Source organism: Cryptosporidium muris, genomic scaffold, assembly GCF_000006515.1.
Source record: "Cryptosporidium muris RN66 scf_1106632373453 genomic scaffold, whole genome shotgun sequence".
Classification (NCBI taxonomy): domain Eukaryota; phylum Apicomplexa; class Conoidasida; order Eucoccidiorida; family Cryptosporidiidae; genus Cryptosporidium; species Cryptosporidium muris.
Genome location: NW_002196570.1, coordinates 166257 through 189951, shown reverse-complemented (window position 1 = coordinate 189951; position 23695 = coordinate 166257). Strand labels below are relative to the sequence as shown.

The 23695-nt window shown below is 28.9% G+C and overlaps 5 protein-coding genes across 5 annotated transcripts, besides 6 other annotated features; 3 read left to right on the top strand and 2 right to left on the bottom strand.

Annotated features, from left to right (window-relative positions):
• Window positions 1–263: 263 nt before the first annotated feature.
• Window positions 264–5093, top strand: CMU_038340 (ABC transporter family protein; the record flags this gene model as incomplete). Its single annotated transcript, XM_002139081.1, has 1 exon — window positions 264–5093. The coding sequence occupies one exon, from the start codon at window positions 264–266 to the stop codon at window positions 5091–5093; it is 4830 nt and encodes a 1609-aa protein (XP_002139117.1).
• A 189-nt stretch (window positions 5094–5282) lies between these two features.
• Window positions 5283–7757, top strand: CMU_038330 (uncharacterized protein; the record flags this gene model as incomplete). Its single annotated transcript, XM_002139080.1, has 1 exon — window positions 5283–7757. One exon carries the CDS (start codon window positions 5283–5285, stop codon window positions 7755–7757), a length of 2475 nt encoding a protein of 824 aa, XP_002139116.1.
• Window positions 5587–5609: a sequence feature (AT_rich).
• A 68-nt stretch (window positions 7758–7825) lies between the features above and the next one.
• CMU_038320 (uncharacterized protein) lies at window positions 7826–19375 on the bottom strand (the record flags this gene model as incomplete). The annotated part of the gene is made up of 1 exon (XM_002139079.1): window positions 7826–19375. The coding sequence occupies one exon, from the start codon at window positions 19373–19375 to the stop codon at window positions 7826–7828; it is 11550 nt and encodes a 3849-aa protein (XP_002139115.1).
• Window positions 12888–12919: a sequence feature (AT_rich).
• A 72-nt stretch (window positions 19376–19447) lies between the features above and the next one.
• Window positions 19448–19489: a sequence feature (AT_rich).
• A 480-nt stretch (window positions 19490–19969) lies between these two features.
• On the bottom strand, window positions 19970–22107 carry CMU_038310 (uncharacterized protein; the record flags this gene model as incomplete). Its single annotated transcript, XM_002139078.1, has 2 exons — window positions 19970–21993; window positions 22071–22107. The coding sequence occupies 2 exons, from the start codon at window positions 22105–22107 to the stop codon at window positions 19970–19972; spliced, it is 2061 nt and encodes a 686-aa protein (XP_002139114.1).
• Window positions 20781–20894: a microsatellite.
• Window positions 22108–22296: 189 nt separating the features above from the next.
• Window positions 22297–22336: a sequence feature (AT_rich).
• A 6-nt stretch (window positions 22337–22342) lies between these two features.
• On the top strand, window positions 22343–23692 carry CMU_038300 (mRNA capping enzyme, beta chain family protein; the record flags this gene model as incomplete). The annotated part of the gene is made up of 4 exons (XM_002139077.1): window positions 22343–22378; window positions 22448–22564; window positions 22630–23359; window positions 23445–23692. The coding sequence occupies 4 exons, from the start codon at window positions 22343–22345 to the stop codon at window positions 23690–23692; spliced, it is 1131 nt and encodes a 376-aa protein (XP_002139113.1).
• Window positions 22384–22446: a sequence feature (AT_rich).
• Window positions 23693–23695: the final 3 nt, after the last annotated feature.

Below are 23695 nucleotides of genomic sequence, written 5' to 3'. Positions count from 1 at the left end.
GGTGCACCCATTCCCCCGCCTTAGTCTTTCCTAAATATGTCCAAACGTATTTTTTTCTTTTAACTACTCAAAACCTAATAACAGAAGCTTATACTCTATTATTGGACCAACATAGTGCATATACAATAGTATTCAAGCTGTTGTAGCTGTTATAATAAATAGAGATATCTAAGATTTACTAAAATTTAGTTATATTTGCATGCAGTTAAATTAACACTTGTGAATCCATCTAAAAGCGAAATAAGAGGTCATTTAATTTTAAAATGGGAATTAAGAGGCTTGTAGATAATGACCTGACTCTGAATAGTAATAATGAGTACTATATAACACAAGAAGATCCTTTAAAGAAGAAGAAAGGTCAATCATGGCTTGAATATTTGTACTCTCGTATCCAATTTACTTGGGTAACAAAATGGATGTACTTAGGATGTATTAGAACATTGCCAGCTTCTATCTTGCCTCAATTGAGTAGATCAGATAACACTAGATATTGGTCAAGAATATTTGAAGATTCCTTGTTAATTGAACAACTCAAATGCGTGACATCTTTTGATCGAAAGATTCTAGTTATAAGGGCATTATGGAGAAGTTTATATGGACAATTGTTAGCAATGATGGCCTTAAAAGCTCTTTCGGAAGCATGTGAATACTTAAATAATACTGTACTAAGAAATTTTCTTGAATATAAAGAGAAAGAGGATGGTTTAAATTTAGGTGATATACCGAAGGAAGATAAAAATATTATTTTAGAGAGTGGTCTACATTATGCTATTATCATGATATTTTTTAATATAGTTCATGTTTATATATCTACTCAATTTAATTTCTGGTTGTCTCGTGTGATTTTGCGGATTCAGACATGCTTAAAGACATCAATATTTACTAGAATAATCAAGAATAAAGCTTGTAAGCAAAACAATATTGAAGAAATTGATAGTAATAAGTTGATACCCAATGATGAAATAGTACAATTAACTGAACTAGATGATAATCGTGCATTAGCTATAAATAATAATGAAATAAAAAGCTCAAGCCTTGAAGAAATCGAATTCACTATATCCAAAACTTCAAATTCTGATAATATATCTAACGATAGACATGTGAATAGCTATGCAGCTTCTACAAATGTATTTAACTTATTAATGGTTGATGTTGATGATATTGAAGATCTTCTAATGGCTATTACCCAATTTATACTTTTACCTTATCGCTTATTTATAGCTTCGCTTATTATGTATCAGAATATAGGAAGCTCAGCCTTTCCTGGAATTATGGTTATGGTTGGTATTATTAGTTTAATGGTTGTTGTTGATATAATTTGTGCACTTTTAAAAGGTCCCCTTTTACTTTGGAGGGACAGAAGATTAGAAAAACTCCATGAATCCCTTAACCAAATCCGAGGAATCCAAATTTTAGGATGGGAATACTTTTCAGAGCAAAGAATACAAAATGAACGTAACAATGAAGTAAAGTATTTATTTGGAATAATATCACTCACCTCCCTGTCGCATATGTTATTTAAATTGGCTACTTCTGGAGCTGTAGTTGTAGTTATAATCTTTCATACTTGGAACTTTTTGTCAAATTCTGAAAATAACCACTCTAATTTATTAGGTAATGATATTTCCCAGTTAAGAGCTTCAACAGTAATTCCTCTATTGCATATTATAAATTATGTTACTCATATTCTTGAAACTGTACCAAATTCCCTTAATATGTTAATTGAAGGTTGGATATCACTAGAAAGATTTAGCTTTTATCTCGGTCTATCTAATTTGAAAAATAATGATTTATCTCAAATACATAGAGAAATTTCAACTAGATCAAGAGTAATTTCAGATACAGAATTTTTGGAAGATAAATTGCAAAGTGAATACTTAGTTTCATATTTACAAAAAAAAGTAGATAATGAAATATCTTTATTTAATGATGAAAAACTAGAAGAGAAAGATATCCTATTGCCTAATTCATCTAACATTAATAGTGAAGGGTCTCCCCTACTTCAAATTAAAAATAATTCAGCTATTGATACAAACTATTTAAATAATGTTGATATTAAGAATGATGATGTAGAAAATGATAAAATTCAAATTTACTTGGAAAATGTTAGCTACTATTGGGAAGAAATAACAAATAGTAATAAAGCTAGACCTAATTTGTATGTACCTAAGTTTGTTGTTGAAATTAATACCTGTCACTTTATAATGGGTGATCCTGGAAGTGGTAAAAGTACCCTTTTATATGGGATTTTGGGTGAATTAAATTCTACAGGACTTCAATTTAATGCGAGTAAAGGTCATACAATTGGATATTCTAGTCAAGATCCTTGGATTCCTATTGGTACCATCAGATCTGTTATTCTTTTTGATCGACCTTGGGATCAAAGAAGGTATCAAAGAGTTGTAGAGGCATGCCTACTTGTTAAGGACTTCTCACTTTGGCCAGAAAATGATCTTAGGATGCTTGATGATGGAGGTCATATTTTATCAGGTGGTCAAAGATCTAGGCTTACTCTAGCCAGATCTTTATATGGTTATCTGTCTGAAGAAAATTTAGTAGATGCAGATATTTATAACATGAAAAGAAGGCTTGATAGTAAATTATTTTTATTAGATGATATATTTTTGTCACTTGATCCAAATGTTGGACGAGAAATATTTTGGAATTTATTTAATAAAAAGACTGGACTTTTAATTAACTATGCTAGTCTAGTTGTTATTAGTCCAAGCGTTATTGATTACTTTTTACATGATGAAGTGATAAGTGGAAATTTTGATAGATTTGGTATCAAGTTTATTTCTTGGAAGATTCTTAGTAATGTTTTGCAACCAATAGAATTAGAATCATTAATTGACAAATATATTCCAGTTGCAACTCCTCATACTATCACCAATGAAGATAATACATATATATGTACTGAAAAGAATACTCCAAATCCATCTCTAGAGTACATTGATGTTCAAATTTATACAGATATTCAGAGGCATATCGTAAATTCTAATAATTCTCAAGAAAATCTTTCAATTGATTGTGATAAGCCCAAACCCATTCTTACATATGACTTTTATAGTGAAGACATTGTATATATGAGTACAGAAGGTCAGAGGACTATACCTATACAGATCTATTTATGGTATATTAATAAAACCAGCAAATATATGTTTGCACTCACTATATGCTTTGCATTTGTAAGTCTCGTTTTGGAAAATAGTAAAGATTTATTCCTAGCAATGTGGACCGGGATATCACCTAGCGGAAACAAAGTTATTGAATCAAATAAGGTTACAAATGTTAGAGTATCAGATATCGATCATGAACATAATATGAATACATCTGAGTATCTTTCAAATCTTTATTACCTTATCCTAATATTTCTATTTTCTATACTTTGTCGTTTTAGCGCTCAGATTTTCCAAGTAATAGCGGGAATTATTGGTGCTAAAAATGTTCATAATGAAATGTTAAGATGCATGCTTTCAACATCTTTACAATTCTTTGACAAGGCAACTGTAGGGCAGATTATTAGCAGATTCTGTTTAGATCTAATGTCTGTAGACCGCAGCATTATGTTAAAGATTTGTACATTCTCAATTATTGTATTTGAGATATTGATTAAGGGAAGTTTTGTGGTATATGTCTTCCCCTGGATATTTTTATTGATTCCTGTGGTTGGATTATTTGCATGGTTCTGGTTATTCCAATATTATAGACATACTTCAAGGGAGTTATTTCGGTCTAATCTATCGGCACATACACCTATATGCAATATTTATACAGAAGCCTTAATTGGAGGAGTTACTATAAGAGCTTTCAAGTGTGAGGAGACGTATCTTAATAGAAACATTACATATATAGATAATTTGCAGAGAATCAAATTTATGAGATCAGCAACTTCACAATGGATAAGTGTTCGTATGCAAATGTTAGCTTTACCCTTTACAGTTGGAATTACTCTTTTTCCAATTATTCTCAAGTACTTTGGGATTTCGATTTCATTTCTAAATTTTGGATCTAGTGGAACCAATGCTGGAACTTGGGGATTAGCATTAATATATTCTATGTCATATGCTCCATTGATTAATAATGCATTCTCTTCCTTTATATCTGTGGAGAAATCAATGTGTGCTGTAGAAAGGATTTCAATATTTCTTAAAGACTTGCATAATACCAAACAGCAAACGACTATAAATGAAGTAGCTAGAGATGTATTAGCATATCCTTCTATTCCATCATTAGGTTTATATATTCATAAATTGAATGTTTTATATGAAGATAACTCTTTAGGTATTGAATTACAAAATCAAATTGTGAATTATGGTGAATGTGTAGGAATTATTGGAAGAACAGGTAGTGGAAAATCAACACTTTTAAATGCAATTTTAGGTTTAACTCCAATAAAGAATAGTCAAGTTTATCTTGATGGTATGTGGTTATATAGTAATAAACTAAAGCTAGAGAAACATGACTATATTGGAGTACTACCACAAGATTCTATTGGGTTTAATGGATGGACAGTTAGAAAGTTCCTTGACCCATACAATGAAATATCTAGTGATTCAGAAATTTGGCAAGGTCTAAAGATATGTGGATTAGAGTCAATTATAAGGGGACTTTGTTGTAACAATCAATTAGAAGCTACTATTAGTGGGTTTTCTTATAAATCACGTTCAAATAGTAGTGAAAGAAGTAGGTTACTTAAGAAAAGAAGCTCAAATAATTATTTTAAGTCAGATTGCAAGTTAACCCAAAAGTATCTTAGGCAACTTGCATTAGCTAGACTAATTATTCACAGGCACAAGTACAAGATAGTCCTGGTTGATGAGCCTCCTGAGGAATTGTCATGTGATGCATCTTTGCATCAAACCTCTGAATTTTCTCCGGATACATCAGTAGAAGAAATTATATTTACTTATATGAAGCATTGCATTGTATTTATTGTTGCACATAATTCAAAATCTCTCAAAAGATGTAATCGGATTTGGGTTCTCTCCTGTGGTCACAAAGTCACAGAATGCAGTTTTGGTGATGTTGGAAATCAGCAACTTCTTGCTGAATTCTTGAGAGAGAATCAATATGGGGTGTTCCGAAGTTAATTACTAACTCTTATAGTTTTATTAGCTTTTCGATAATTTATTATTTTATAACAGAAATGAGGGGAATAAATAATCAAACATAAATTTTAGGACTTGAGAAAATTAAAACCCTAATTTTCCCGCTTAATATTTAGGGATAAATAACCTTAATGTAACTTCTTTACATATATTCTACTATAAACTAAATTGATGTTCAATAATGTCATAGAATCATTTGAATCTCTTTTAGGTAATAATAATGGAGGGGTGGATATTTTATTTACTTCTGACTCTATTAAAGAATGTCTTGTAGCTCAGAATATACTACCTAGTCTAATATATAGGAATTTATACTATTTAGACTGGGATAAATATGACAAAATACTATTAAAACTAAAGAAAATTGGGTCAATTGCCAGTATAAATTTTGTATATCTAGAACCAATAATTTATATACTCAAAGATAGAATTTTGCGTATTATAGAATATATGAATAAGAGCCTAATAACGAGAGATAATATTAAAATAAATATTATTGTACCCTATAATTCGAATATTTTGGAAGAATATACTAAACTTGCTGGTATAGATTATATGGATATTTCTCCAAGTATTAATCTCGCAAATTTTGATTTTAAAAGTATAACAAGGACTCTTAGGGAAAAATATGATCGGTATGACATTAATATAGTATGTATAAAATCTTTATTTTTGTTTTTTTGTAATAGTTCTAGTATATATGATAGCAAAAGAGCTATTTTAGATAATATAAACTTGAATACAAGAGGTAATGTGCATTTATTTTGTACATGTAAATCAGATGGCCTATTTCCAATATTAGAGGACGATATAGATGAAATATACAAATCAGCTGTGCTTCAGAGGCGTAATATGAATAAATTACCTTATGAAATGCCTATATTATTTAGTCCTGAAAGCATAAAGAAGAACTTAAATCTTTTAGAGCTTGAGAATTTACCATTTTTTTTACGAGATAGTTATTCTAAGCATATTATTCAAATAATGACATTTATTATGCAGATTTCTGGAAATAAAAATAGTAATTATACAGGAGATGATCTAAATGATTGGATTATTCCAGTTACAGATATTTTTTCGCTTGGGCCTTCTTCTAGAATAGTTGCTACACACTTAGCAAAGAGTTGTAGAAGAATTGCTAAAAATAGAAACTTCCAACTTTCTAATATCAAACTAGAATCAAAGGATACCTTTGATGAAAAGATTACACTGGTTATAATGGACAGGACTATGGATTTTGTATCCCCAATATTTTCTCCAGTTTCCATCACATCAACTCAAGATTTAAATGTGACTAAGTTCAATGAAGAGATTTTGGAGTATTTAGATAAATCTACAACTTATAAACCAGATAAATTAGATATAGACATAAGTTCAGTATATCAATGTGAAGAATCAACTGATCCAACAGTACTTTCTGTATTGTTAGATCCTGACAAACTTCAGAAGGATCTTATATTATCTGATCAATATCCAGTAATATCTTTTCAATTCATTGCAATATTAAGGGATTTTCTGAATAAAATAAAGAATAACAAAGACCAAGAAATAAGTTATAATAATTACATAACAAGAATATTAATGTGCATATCTTCTCCATTATATCAATGTAATCGAGATGAAGTTCCAGGATGGATTAAGGTTTTAACCAGTATAAATCAATCCAATCTAAGCTTGAAATTATGGAATCAAATCTCAAATGATTATAAAGATGAATCTAGTCGCTTTATTATTCTCAAATATATCACAAATAATTTGGCAAAAGTATTTGATATTGAATTGCCAATAGAAGTAAGTATTAGGAATTACGAGAATCCTGAGAATGACTTCATTCATATTCTCGAGATATTAATTTATATACTTGAGCAATTGAGATTTAAATTAATGCCACCATCTGTGGTACTACCTTGGATATCAAAACCGAATAATGCAATTAACAATTATGATATTGACTTAGATACCATGGTATTTATATCTTCACTTCACATATTTTTATTGCCATTAATATTTATGAATTCAAATCCATACTTTGCAATATTTTCTAAACATCTAAGACGTAAATTTACTTGTACAGCCTTTGAAACTATAAATGCTAATAAAGATGGAGTGGAGTATATGAAATCAGATATAATGAATATATTAACAATGGCTATATCCTGTGCTTGCTATGAAGGGCCTGACTGTAGATTATCATCGTTTAATATTAATATTCCACAAATTAAGGAAATTTTGAAACTCCAACAACGTCTTCTAAGTATTAGGTCATGTCGTTCTAGTCTAAAACATCGTTCATTTAGAAACTTTTCATATGCTAATTTATTGGCAAAGTCTAATCCCTACTCAAGTCTTATAGCCCAAATTATTGCTAATATTATGTCGGAAAATTCTAAATATTTAGATGATTTATATTATTTACAACTATCCAATACCAATGCAAAAGATAACCATGACAATTCAACGATTATATTGAATATTATTGGTGATATATCACTTGCTGAAATTCATGAAATCCAAATTTTGCTAGATAGTTACAAAAAAAATATAGCATTCAATTTTTACATTATTTGTGATAACATTACTTCTCCATATAGCTTATCAAGAAGAGTACTCAAACCAATATCGAAGCTAAATGATGAGATTTTATGAGTTTAAAAATTCATTTGTACTATCCTTTGATCTTATTTATTTTATAGGATATATTCTAGTATAGAGAATCATATTAATGAACATATAACATTTTTCAACTTTACGAGATTTGCTCTATTGTTTGAGTTTATCCACTTGTAGTGAGGTAGGGCTGTATTTGGATGCACAATAATAACCATACTGCAAATACCATTAATTGCAGCTGAGGGAGGTGATGAAGATGATGCAATATCTTTTTGTCTTCTCATCTGGATTATTATTTCAGATATCATCTTCCCATTAAACAACTTGTTCAAATTTTTTTCCTCAGATTTACTATATGGGCTTGGATATATTTCTTCTATATTATATGTGAAACCATGACCAGAGACACTACCTCTTGTTTCATTAAATCTCCCCTTAGATGTTGAATCAGATGAGGATTGAACTTTTAGAGTACCAATAAGTACATATATAATATCGTTTAGTAATATGTGATGATCTACAGATATATTTTCATCTGTTAAGTTATTAGTAATGTTGCTATCAAAATTTAAAACTAATAACGAATCACTTGTAACTATTGCAAGTTTAGAACCATCACCACATATGGAAGTATAAAGTAGACCACCAATTACTTTACATCCACTAAGATCATTTATTTTGTTGAGCTCATTATTACTAGATATTGATTTAAAGTTATATAATCGTTTTAGTAAATTACAAACGAATGCATGTTCAATTGAGTAAGGTGCAATAATACCATAATTTGTGTAGAAGACCCTTGTAAATCTATGTTGACATGTATTACCAACACGATCTACCGTAGATGCCTTCTGAATACCCTGTGCAGCTTTTTGAGTAAAGTCCAACACTCCAGTAATAGGTTTAACTACAGCAGCAACTAATCCTTTAGTTAAACCAAGAGCCAATGAGTTGGGATTTCCAGTTGTGGCTCCTTCAACTACTTCCCCTACAAGACTAGAGAACCCATCAGTAACAGACTTTCCAAATGCATGAGCACCTATGCTTAAGCCATCCATTAAATCACGAGGTTGTTGTCCATGTACAAATCTTCTTCTCTCTTCTATATACTTCTCATCCATTGTCAATACTCCAGCAATTTGGCTTGCGGTTCCAGCCATCTTAGAAATTGCTTGAAAGGCTCCAAATACAGAATGATTCATAAAAGACTCTATTCCACGTTTAACACCAGTAACTACACCATCTTCACTTCTTCCAGATGTAACTGCATATATTGGCTCATAGAACAAGTCTCCAATTCCTGCACCAATATTAGTAAATGAATTAACAGGATTTCCCACTGATCCTAGAGATGTTGCAATAACATAGAGCTGATTATATAATTCATGCTCATAATGCTTTTTTATTTTAGTAATTATATCTGATAAGTAAGAGGATTCATCTAATTCAAATTGATTTAACCACAATGGAGCATCCTCAATAGTTGTAATAGACCGAATTAATGATGATAACATTAGTCCAAAGGTGTGAGCAAACTGCTCCAAACTGTGGGATAAATTTAATGAGCTTGAAGATAAAGCTTGATTAATTTGTAAAGTTGAGTTATTTCCATCTTTTTCCGTTGACAAAGAAAAAGATTTTAAAGGGTCCAAGTTAAATGTTAAGTGAATTACCAAAGGATAAATCCTGAATTTTCTAATATATATGCGTTTCAGCAATGAAAAACCTTCATTTTTGTTAGATGAGTTTCTATCTTCATCTATTTCGGCTTTATTTACAAATAAGTCGAAGTAGTGATTCATCATTGTTAAAATATATATAAATTGAGCATCAAAGCATATGTTAATACCCATAAGTCTTATAGAGAAATCTTTTATAACTATTATTGGTAATGATCCATATTTTTTAGATGAATTGGCTATTTTATTAATTTTTTGTTTGCTTAATAATATATTTGTATAGCCAGATGATTCTATATAGTCACAAATTTCTGCAAGGCAACTTTCAGCTAAGGATTGAGTAGGAGTAGGGACAAATAAGTTTTTGAATTTATAATCTGAAGGTTGGATTTTATCTTTTCTAAAGCTCAAAGATATTATAACTATAGGTAAATTATTTATATCTTGTTCAAATGAAGATGATGAAGATAATGATGAATTTGTAGAAGATAATTTCGAAATATTTAATGTTTGTGAAGCAGTGAGAAATTTTTGTTCCAAAGTATTCAATGTCCTTGAAGAGCTTGAAGGAAGCCTTTGCAACAATACGGGATATATTGAATCTTTATACTGCAAATCAACTTGAATATTACCTATAGCTAATTGTAAATGTTGACTGGCAGTTTTAGTACCATGATCATAGTTACAAATCACATCATCCAGAACTACCAAAAACAATTCTTCCGGGTAGCTTACTGTATTCAAACCAACTATTGAGCATATTATCTGTCTCATAAATATGTTTATTTCATATTCTATTGAATATTTATCTAATTTGATTGTAGTGAATCTAGAAAGAGATAAAGAAATTGAATTACTTGGTATACAGGCTATATTTGATGAAGATGAAGTTGAGGAAATCTTTAAGGGAACTTTTACTGGTTGTAATAAGGATAAAGCATAATGTATTTTTCCATTTAATCTAAACCAGTCCATAAAATCTGTATATGAAAAGATGCAAAATACCCAATGGTCTTTTTCCAACCTACACCATTTATATATCAGCCATTTATCTTTGTTAGATGATACGAAGTCATAAACTTCAAATGAACTAGTTTCAAGAGGCATTTGAATAAATCTTCTATTTACTGGAGATTTCATATTTGCTAGGTTATTAATATCCCCTTCAAAACTTGAGTTTTCACTAAGTATTATTAATTCTCTAGGAGAAAAATAATCAAACCATATATATTCACGTATTGTATTTTGTTGAAAAGTTTGCAAATCACCTGTCCTATTCATTCTCTGAGTAATATATACTTTTTTATTTGAGCAATTGTAAATAAATAAAGATGGGCTTGATACGTTATTAATATTCACCTCTTCAATGCAGCATTTAGATATTTTCAGTATTTCTAAATCAAGAAAATTATCGTATATTGAACTTACTAACAAATAAAATTGCTTTTTATTATCAGGAAGCTTATCAAAATTCGGAAACTTATTATCAAGCAAAATTTTCCATGATTGACCCTTGTTAAGCCCAAATGGAAGTAACACTTTAGAATCCACTGCAAGATTCAGTATTTTTGTACTAGGTTTTAATTCAGAATGATCTCTACACACATTTACAGAATTCAGATTTGTCATTTTGTAGATGAAAGCTGGAAAATACGAAATCCATGTTTTTGGTTTTAACTTCAAAGTAAATGATGAATTTAAAATTTCAATATTCATTGAAGTATCATTATACACCATTGATTGAGAATAGATAGCAAGCACTCCAACTATGTAACTAGTATTATAATTATAATATGGTATTGTGATATTTTTTTCTTGATAACAAATGTTAATGGGAATAGACCCCAACTTATCCTGAATTACAAGACTCTTTACTATTTTATTAGATACATCCTTTTCTAAATTTAAGTCAATAGTAAATTTTTGGTTTTTAATGTAAACTACTAATGAGTCTGATATACCTTTAGTTATCGCAGGATTTGTCATATGAATTGCTCCAGTTTTTTGAATAATTGGGTAGGCAAATTGAGGTATCGAAGAATTCTCCACAAACAGATTTTCTTTAGAGTTTATCCAATTATCAGATACTTTAACAAATTCTAGTGCTGAATCTAACTGTGCAAAGTTCACCAGTTGGATATCACTAAGTCTTATTTCAGTTCCTATAATACTCAACCAGTTTTGAGAATGAATAAGCCATTTCATTGGATAACCCTTTGGAAAATTTAAAAAGTTGTATATAGTGAAAATGCCTGTTGGATTTTTGCCAGCTACAATACTTCCAATACCAGAACTTAATTGATAACTACTAGTATTGCGACTACTCCAATATCCAACTTTGATTCCAGATATTAAGTCTATTGAACAAGCCCAAAACATCAAAAATTCACTCTGTTTATATTTATTATTGATATCCTTGTACACTCCCATCTCAAGTCTAAACTGATATACTACTGAATTAGTTAATTTTTTTATTCTGTTTCTAATTGGTACGTGTAGGTGCTTTTGTTCTAAGTAATTAATATTTCCTGAATCAAGAATAACTTGCTTCCCCTTATCTTCAGATTCCTCACCAATAATCCTATAATTTAACTCAATAGGTAAGGTTGAAATGATTGATAAGTAAGGGCAAAATCTGACAATATACTGATAATAGTATGAGTTTCTTGATAAAATTAGTCTACTTTCAAATGTTGCATAAAATCCAACAAAAGAATTGTTTAGATTTTTACTACTACATTCCAAATATTGGACATAATGGATAAATTGTCTATCTAAGTTTAACACTGGCTCTTGATTTTTTTTCTCAGAAGTAATTTCATTTAATATATTATATATAGGTAGTATACCATATTCGCTATAATCTAGATTTTCAATGGATCCAATATCTTCTTCAAAGTGGATTCCAAATAAAATATCTATATTTGAGTTTGGTAAGGTAGTTGTTGGTAGTGGTAAAGCTGATGCTGCAGGGATAATATACTTTTTTTGTGCTATTATACTTTCGTCATTGCAATTCACTTCACAATATATCATATCCAATGTAAAATTTAAGTCGTTTATAAGTTGTATTGGGCTGCTCAAAGTTAAAGACTTTGTTATTGCTATATCAAAGTCACCACAATATTCGACTTTGCAGAGAATATATGGAGATGAAATAAGCGTGATATTTGTACTTTCTTTTTTATTTGATATCAGTGGAACTACAAAGTTTCCAGGATTTTCAATAGAAATAGCTCTTCCCATACGAAAGAGAGTATTAAATTTTAATTTACTTTTGTCAAAGATGCCAATATCAATACCCAAAAGTTGAATATTTAATGGGTGAAAACAATTGTCAAACTGGTTTAATCCCTTCTCTTCACCATTTAAGATAACCGTTGAAAATAAGAACATATCTTGATCATCATTTTTAATTTCTCTCTTAGATTTTTCGTGAAACTTTTCAAAATTAGGATAGCCAAATATATGTATATCAAAACCAGTGTTATTTATTATTTTATAAGATTTATAATTTATCAGCTTTTTATATTCAACAAAAAAGCAATTTTCTGTTAAAAATTTTGAATGAAACAATAAAGTCTTAAACATAATAGGTGACATGTTAAAACTAGTTTTCGTCGGAAACTGTGCATTAATCTTAACAAGCGATCTACCAGTAGAATTACACTTTGTAGAGTGAATCTCATTAGTTGAATATTTCTCAACATTTAAAATGAAACTGCATTCTTCTATAATTGGTTCATAATATCCATGTTTAGGGTTTAAAAACCATAAAGTGATTTCTGCATCATTGTTTATATGTTGAATTGGGAGTTTAATCTTTGAGTCTTTATTTAAATTCATAGAGTAATTAAAGTTATACGATTGAATGTGAAATTTTAAAAGTGGTATATTACACAAATTATTTACTGAATTAAGTAAAATAATGTTGGATTTGTAGATAATAATGTTCCAACTTGTACCACCATCTTCATATGAATCTGTCAATGTGGTATTGATATTATACAACTCTATATTTTTAGATATTACTTCATAAGAACTACAAATTAATCTATATATTAGAGATATATGTATATAGGAGAAGTTTATTACAAATGGCTGAGTGATAAATTTCCCACTTCTTTTTAATTTTTTAGTATGAATTAAATTTTCATCTGCTATTGTAGAAATATTGTAGAGCAAATGACCTTCAAAATTTTTCCAAAATACTAAGTCATAATATTCTTTTGTAGATAATATAAGCATAGATTCAGATAACATTAAATTTGTAGTGGATTCTTCATTTTCCAATATTCTAGTTGTGTTAAATATATTTGATGATTGGGACGCTAGTGTCTCTATTATCAAACTTTGTTGCCTTTTATACTCAGTATACTCAGAATTCATATTTGTAGTATTATTCTCGACAATAAAATCATTAATTAACTTCAAGTGATTAATCTCATAATTTCCTTTTAAAATCAAGACAATATCACTATTAGAGTACGATATATTAACTTGCTGTAGCTTAATACTGAAATTTTTATTTAGCAAGATTTTATTATCGCTCTTATTTTCTTGTTTTGTTTTATATTTCTCTTTTTTAAATAATTCAAATTTAGTGCTTTGATATTCAAATGTTTCCATAAATGCACAAAAATACTTGTATATTTCTATAAAAGCTTCCAATTTGTAATCAATATTAATAAAAGGTGATATCAGATTTATATCAATTAGTTTCAGCATAGAAGAATTTTCAGTATTTGTAGCAGAGTATTTTAATAAATGGAAAGGGTATTGAGTCCTTTTAAATATCTCAGGGAAATACTTGTCTTGATACTCTACGCATGAATATATTTTAAATTCAGAACTATTGTCTACCATTGAAGATAGTGGATTAGAACAATTTTCTTGTAAATCCTTTGCCCCATTCACCTCAATTAATGGTAAACCTCTTTTATTACTTAAACTAAATTTCAAAAAACACACACTAATCACAGAGATGTTCTTGGTAAAATATTTGTTTATGTATATGCCCAACTCTGTAAAATCTAAAGTAATAAAATCTTTAAACCCAGATCTATCTAATTCGACTTCTTTTACTTTATGAAGTAATTGGATTTTTAACTTAGGAAAAAAAAAGTGTATAGCATGTGTAGGTTGAGTGTTTACATCTTCAATAAAATAATTGGAACTTATTCTTGATTTGTAGCATTCAATTACCTCATTTCCAAAGTATTTGAGTTTTATTAAGTGAGGAAAATATTCATTACTTTCTTCATTACTTTTATTATAATAAGGATCTGAAATTGTTCTTTTAGATATTCTCCTTAATTCCAAAATATCTTCATCATCATACATTATATTCTGAACAAATACACCAACTAATAAAGATATATATTTTGGTTTAAAATTCAACTTTGCTATTTCAGAAGATCCGAAAAAACAACTCAAGTCAAAAGGGTAAGCTTTATTTGTTTTCTGGCATCTTCTAATATGGAAATTCAAACTTGGAAGTGTACCTATTTCATTGTAACTTCCTACAGAATTTTTATCCTCACCTTCGAAATAATATAGATTTACCCCACAAAACTTAAATATATATAGAAGCAAATTCTCACCACAAAACTTGCTAAAAACATTGTATTTGTTATGAAAGTGGAAATGATCTATATTTAGTAGAATCTTTGGTTCTTTAGACGCATATTCTTGATCTGTTGATGCTGGAATAATTACTTTGAAATTTTCAAGTTTAATATCTTTTAGTGATATATAAGAATTTGAATCAGATATCTCATTAGATGTTATAGACTGAATATTTTCCAATATATTATCAAAATAGAATATTGAATGCAAGAATTTGTCAAAAAATAGTATTACTGTTACTCGATTAGCAGTTACAAATACCTGAGATGTAAATGTCATTTTATACATTGTTTTTATTTCATATCCCTTTATTAAGTGAACTTTCTCACTTAGTACGATTTTTAAAAGTAAATTTGCATCTAGAAACTCTTCAGGACTTACTTCAAATATTAGAATATTGCTGTGATCATATATAAAGTAACAGGATATTGACTTTGTAATCGCATTAATTTCAATGTTTGATTCTTTTGTTCTTCTAATTCTAATAATGTTAGTCATATTCATTTCAAAAAATTCTCTATTACGCTGATAGCTAATTAATCCAAATTCATCAAATGTTATTTCCAATGAGAACAAATTTGGGTTTGAAACTTGGTTCTCCTTACTGAGGCTACTAACTAAAGGCTTACATTGAGAAATTTTATTAAAAAATTCAATTAAACTTTGCAGAATTGTAGGCCTTAAATGAACTTTAGTAGCTTTAGAGTCCAATTTTATTATCAAGTTTTTATCAGTTTCTCTTAGTGGAACTTTTGTATACACATGCACATCTGAATTAACAAACAAAGAAATAGAAGATGCTTCAAAATCGTTATTTATTATACAATCTCCCAAAATCTTCTCTACAAAAATATTTACAATGGAATTTTGATCATAATTCAAGTTTAACATTGAAATAGAGTTCCCAGACAACCTTAGACAAAAATAAGTATCTAAGGCACAATCAAAAACTAAGTTTTGAAGTTTAACGAACCAGAATAATTGATAAACCTTATTAAATTTATTTATGTTAGATGTTTCAATAGGTATTTTATTTTTTGTCCAGTCAAATATATCAATACCAGCATATTTAACGAGATTTATAAAATTTGTGTATAATTGATTGTATACTTTAAGATCAAAATTCAATGTTATACTTTCAATATTAAGAGATATATATAAATTATCTAATAACTCACCATTTAAATAGGTATCTGAAGATTTCACATCTAGACAAGATGAATTTGTAGCTAATGCCAGATTTATAAATGATTTTTCATTAAATAAATTACTACTAAAAATATCCAAATGTGATAAAGCGTCAAGAAGTTTTACATATTTAATACAAGTTTCGTCAAACATATTGTATTTTTTGTAATTTAGTGAATATAATTTCGCATCAATACAATCTATATTAAATAATGTATAGTTATTTGAACATTCACATTTTACCTTGCAATTGTCAGTAAAACCCTGATTACTTTTCTTATTTATTGAGCCCTTTTTTGGGTACTTGTAAAATATTGGATATGAACTACTATATGTACATAAATATATGTCCTCTACTTTAATATAATAATTTTGACTATTAATACATTTAAACCAAAAAACTTTACTTTTTGTTGGAGAATATCTATAAAAGGTTGGAAATTCCTTATTCATTAAATATTGGGAATCAAAAGCATTTTCAGTATTCAATCCATCAATTTCCAAGCAATTTTTTTCCCAAGGACGTTTGTTAGTTACGGATATCTTGCCAAAACTAACAACCCCACAGATTGACTCATTCAACTCAGTTTCATAACAAAAAATAAGAATTGGAGTTGCAATATATATGTCAAATTCTACTAATTCTGAATCTACAATAAAACTATTTTTATATTGATCACTTTGTTTTAAGTCATCTCTAGTGTTCTCAACTTCTGTCTGACCTTTATCTACCCTGACTTCCTGAGGCCAGTGATAATTCTTGTTCTTAATCAGTTTTTGAGACCATGAATAAATCGAAAAAATTACATTTGAATATATATTCACACAACATTTCTCTACATTTAGACAAATAGATTGCTTATTTTCACTCTTAACAGTTTCCATAGAATTATTTGTTTCTAGTATTGCATCTGAGCTAGTACTAGCTGATGCACCACGCCTCCTAATGGAACTTCCAGAAATGAATGAATTAGACCTGAATACATAATACCCAGTAAACCATCTATTAAATATTTTCTTATTAGATTGGTTATCTGGATATATTAAATGATATATATCATCATTCTTATCTGCATAATCTAAAGAAAATTCCTGTAATACTATCATTAATGACAAATTTGACTCGGATTGTAGGAAATCAATACCAAAATTGTCTATAGCTCCAACAAGAGTAGCTGAATTTGTCGATACTGGCTTATCTAAATCATCTGTAAGTAAAATCTCTAACTTCATTTTCTTTAAAATTATTCTTATAGAAATAAATGGGGATTGTGTATATATATATGGTGTACTGGAAAAAATAGATGTTACATGTAGTTGGCTTTGAGATTTTTGTTCAGCTTCTTCAGAATGGCAATCATAAAAAGATGAAGAATCAATATCTATAGAAGTGCACGAGCTAATAGCATCTACTACTTGTAAATTTTCTTCATAAAAATCAGAATTAGGTTGACCCATTTCTTCATTTAAATTATCAAAGTTCTTTCCTTCAGATGCATCATAGAAAATCTCCGAAGAATCCACAGCTGAAGGAGATAATAATTTGTGAAGACTAAGAAGCCATTGCTTCCATCCTATTTTACTCATTTGAGTATTTTCTAAGCATTCCTTTTTAGATAAAAAAATATTACTACTTTTTTGGAAACCTTCTTCAACCCACTTATGAACTAAAGATGTATGAATATTCAAAAATATGTTAAAGGGTATACGAGTACAGTAATATTCACAATTCTGCTTGGAAAATTCTAGTAATGAAGTGCTAAATTGACTTACATTAAATGTAATATCACACCTGTTCATAGATTCTTCAAAATATTTTTGAAATAACTCCGAATAATCTTTGCAATACATTAATATCTTTGCATCTCTGTATGTGTCCTGTACTTTAAGAAATGCAGAACAGCTACTATTAGATGAACGATTTAAACAATTTAAATCTTCTCTTAAAATACAGCCAGCTGCATACTTCCACCAAAGCCTTGCATTACCCTTAATTGGTACATTTGGCCTATATAGATATCTTCTTTCTAACCTAATTTTACCAGATTCCATACAATTATTGAAGTATTGAAGATAATCTAATAAAAATGAAATATGTGTAATAATATCTTTAGAGATAGTAACAGTTACTTCATCCAGAATTCCATAAATTGTATAAAGTGGCTTCTTTTCATTATCAAAAGCATCATTATATTGCCTAAGTAATAACTTACAGCAGAATGGATATATTAAAGGTTTACATATTGAAGAATGTCCAGAACTTTTTAATATATCTGCATCTGAAATACCATCTGGATGAAGATAAACTGTAAGACCGTTTAATTCTAATAACTTATAAGAGTAACTTGAAGAATTTTTAAATTGAAAGAAATGATCAAAATATATTGAATTCAAATTTTCAGAATCAATTGTAAATAATTCTCTTGATGAGTCTATTTGTCTCTGATAACAATCTAGGAGCTCGGGTCCTAGATTTATTTCAGTACTATTATGTAAATCTACTGATTCGACAGTATCCAATACCTGATTTTTAACTATTAAATCATTTATGTGAGGAATTGATCGGATCTCCAATGATCTCAAAATTATTCCCAAAAAAAAATTATCTTGCATCGTAGTGCTTTGCAGTCTGACATGAATATGCCGAAAATGAACTCTAATATCCTGAATAAGTCTAGATATTATTCTCCTCCAAAATGGTTGACTATTTTCATGTTTGTGAACTCCTCCTTTAACATTAAATTCTTCTTCAGCTAACTCAGTCAGAAGTTGCAAGTTCCAATGCTCAATTAGTTTTAGTCTACTCAAAGCAACCAAATTTTCTATATGACTAGTATTCATTTCAAATTCATCTAGAAATGTTGCATTTAAATTTAATTCATCAATTTCAATAACTAATGGAGCATTACTATTAGATCTTAATATATTACCATATGGTATTGAGATGTTAATAGTTTTTATACTACCCTGAATAACCTTTATAGGTAGTTTCAATTGCTCAATAATTCCTTTCTTAATTTTTACACCCCTTAGTTGTAATTTACCAGAGTTTAATCCCAATTCAAAGCTATCCTCTGAGACATTTTCTAAATACTTGCCAATAAATGCTGTAGCCCACTTAGCCACAAAACTGGATACTCTAGAAACTGCCCTCTTCATTTAATATCAACCAATCAAATTTGTGATTGTCCCATAAGCTTTGTTTATATTTAGTTCCAACTGAAATGTTCCAAATTTTTTTTTGAATTTTTTTTTTATAAATTCTTTAAATATGAAACGATTTGTCTGAAAACCTACCCGCTACAAAAGCAAAAATTGCATGCACCATTCCCGGTCTCATGATGTATATGTGGCGCTATTAAACTCTAAAAAGTTCATTTTTTTTTTTAAATGAACCACTAGTGAAATTATTAACAATACAATCTACTCTTATTTTCTATTTTATTGAAAAGGAGTTATTTAGAACTATTGTAGTACTCTAATATCTGCACTTGATGATATATTATGATATATAGGTAATATCAACATAAATTTAAATTGGTATATAAAAAAGAAAAAAAAGCCTAATCTTACTTTACAAAAAGATATTACACTAAAATATAAAATTAAATAGTTCCTAAGCTATTATATATAGTAGAAATATAGTAAATTAAGAAAAAAAGTGGAAATACTTCATTATAACTATAATCCCTTAAGTCATATATAATACAACCTTCAAAAGCTACCAAAGAAAAGAAGAGGAAATTGGCGAATTTATTTACTGGAATTACTGTCCCCACCTTGAGAATAGTAAAATTCGTGATACTTTGCACTTTTTAATGCATTAGTTTTAAAATTTTGACCTCTAGTATCATAATGAATAGCTATATTGTTATTTGAATGCAAATTTAATGCTGTAGCTTGAGATTGAGCAACACAAAACTGAGGTTTCCCAGTTTCAGGAGTCCCATTTTGGGTTGTATATATAGGTGAAAATGTTGTATCTTCAATTGAAATAACACTTTGATCTGATTGTGTTAAATTTACATTATGATTTACTGATTTGTCTATAATCATAAAGGCTGGAACACTATCACTACATGCAGGTTCCAAAGAATTTTCTCTAATTGATGAATCCATAGATATATTACTGATCTGAATATTTCCTTGATTTTCACTATTAAAATCTCCATCATTATCTTTATTATTCCTACATGCTACACAACACAATATAATTGAACCCAATGCAACTGCACCTCCAACAGATGACCCTATAATTAATGCAGAATTTGCTGGTCTATCAGATAATTTTTGTAATGATTCATTATTTAAATCAACCTGTACTGTTGTATTTATGTCATCTTGGTATCCTAATATTTCTTGTGAGTGATAAGGGAAAGAGTACTGACTCATTATCTCATTTTCTTCTTCACCAAATCCCATCAATGATAAATCATCTAACATATCTTTACTTTCATAGTTTGGCTCAGAAGATCCAATTATTAATTGTTTTTCAATATAATTTAAAGTATTTACTATTGGTACACTTGTATATTCTATTGTAGTTACAATATTACTACTGACTGTAGTAGTTGTAGTTGTAGTAGTAGTTGTAGTAGTTGTAGTAGTTGTAGTAGTTGTAGTTGTAGTAGTAGTTGTGGTAGTTGTAGTAGTTGTAGTTGTAGTAGTTGTAGTTGTAACTGCTGTTCTAGTACTAGTAGCTACTGTAGTGATTGTAGTTCTACTTGTAAACTCACTATTAACTGTATTTGTAGAAGTTCTTGACATATGTGAATATTTATTATTTTCTATAATATCAAGACCATAGTATTTTTGACTAGTTACTACAGGTAACAAAACCATTGAATCCGAATTTTCGGAAATATTTTCAGAAGATGACCAAGAATACTTGCCCTGTTTTAACCTAATATCATGAGGATTAGTAGTATTATTAAAATTAAGAAGATTTCCCTCTCCATATTTTGATTCTCTCCACTCAAAATTTATATTTGGAGTACTACTATGAGTATTTAAAATCCATGCATTGTTAATAATATTTGAAACATCATTGCAAAGCTCTGTACTAGCATTATTTGACCATAAATCTGAACAATTTAAACTACTAAACTGAGGAATATCAAATTTTGGTTCTTTATTAAATATTTCATCAACTTGTTGAATCAATTCCGAATATTTTCCTGGAGGGCCCCCTCCAGAATCATATGCTACAGTTCCACAAATAGCACATGATAACTCTGAGTCTATAAGCCAACAAGGCCTCCTTCCAAGGCCCCCCTCATCATAAAAACCACACTTTTCAAAAGGAAATGTCAACTTAACCAACCAATTTGCTGAATAATTGGAACTCCAAGTTATATCACTATCTTTTATAGAAACTGGATGTTCTTCATCTATCCAATACCAACCTGGTGGATACCTAAATAAAGTATATTTCCTTAATCCTACAAAGCATCCATTGGCTGTTTTGTATGTATTTGGAAATTCATTCAAAACTCTCTTTACTGCTTTATCATCTGTTTTTTTATGTACTGTTGCTAAAGTCACTGGATATTCATGCATATTTGCTTCTCCTAAGTAACTTGCCTTAGTTACTGCTGTAGATCCTAGTTCATTACATACTCTAAATCCATAAGAATATGTTCTTGGCTTATCAAATGTTACAACTTTAAAACATCGAGTATTTTCACTATTAGGAGTCCAACCAACAGGACAAATTGCTCTTCCAGCAGTATTTGAACTTAGTATTCCATGAAATAACCATGTTAACCAAATTAATACTAAAAAAGTTAGATGTAATTAAATTTCAGTAATTAGATCTATCATTTATAATTTTAATCTAATTCATTAATCTTACCTATTGCCTCATCACGTATAAAGCCATTAATCATCATACTTTAAATGTATATTGATATTTAAACTTAAGTTTTTTTGGCCCTAATTTTATTTGTGTCATATATTAGCGAAGTCTATCTAAAATTCCATGCTTAATATATTTTCCGGGACCCGGTACCGGGTTATCTTATAAAAAAGCCCAAGATAACATTAGCGCCATTCCACTTAATAATTTGCAAAGTGGAAACTAATAAAATGTAAATTTTAGAATTAAAAAAAAAAAAAAAAGAGAACATGAGCAATACTAAATTAGATGAATTTGAGACAGTGGTATGTAAATTTATATATATAAGATTTTTATTTAAGAATTTACTTAAAACTTAAATATATTTTAAATAGGATGGAGTTTATTCCTCAGGATGTATAACCGAAGTTGAATCTATTGCACAAGCCCTAGTTGATCTTGTAGAAGGATTTCCTGAAATATTAGAGGATAATTGTAATATTGATCTTGAGGTGCGTTAACTAAATTTAAATCCTATACTTTTTTCATTATCAAACTTTATATTATATATTCTTAGATCGAAGGTCGAATTGGCACAATTATGAGTGATACCTCTCGTGAAAGGATTAAACTTCCTTGTGAAGGTCTAACTCTATTAGCTCCTTCCGATAAAGATTTCCCATATCGTTTTGTTCCTGGTGTACAAAAATGGCAAATGCAAGCAGTTATAGATGAGCTTAAAAGAAATCTTGAAGAAACAAAAATTCCTTATAAAGTTAATACAAGAAATACTTCAGATTACTATGTATTAAATTCAGAAAATTCTAGTCATTCTGATAAGTCACTTATTCGTGTAAGCTTTATTTCACCTAAAACAGCCACAGATAAACCAGTAGATGCTATTTGGAAAGAGAAAATTGCTATATTTGATTTTTATAGCCCTGGGTATAATAATGATATTGATGGACATTGTAACTATACTGATCAAACATTTAAAGATTTCCGTATAGCAATTAATATAGAACATAAGGAAAATCCAACACTGATTATGAATTCATTAGTTGGACAAATTGAAAATGTATGTGTTCTAGAAAGAAGAAGAAATCGTGAAACACTTGATGTTTCTACTTTTATATTAGATGCTACAAATGTAACTCAAATAGAAAGTCGAAGAGGTTATAGGCATAATGAAACATATGAATTAGAGCTTGAACTAAAGTCATCACACTTTTTACCTTTATTAAAGTCTTATGTAAAGGAATTAAATAATGGGAATTTAAAAATAATTGGACAACATTCATTTATACGTCTTTTTAACAAATTTCCTTAATTTATCATTTGGGATAACTTTATTTTTAAATAGTCAGAAACAAAATAATCAAATTAATGTAGATAATCCAAATAGCAAAAACTCTGATATTAGTAAAATTATAGATCTAACAATGTGTACTCAATCCGAAGAACTTATCGAATACTATAGGAAATATATTTGCCCTATAACCCCTATCTTAGGTGACTATCTATATAGAGCAATAGCTAAAAATAAGATAGAATATGGAAGAGATGAACCATTATCAGAAACTGATATTAAAGTATCTCTTGGTATATTACCTATTAAAGTTGATAAAGTGGAGACATAATAT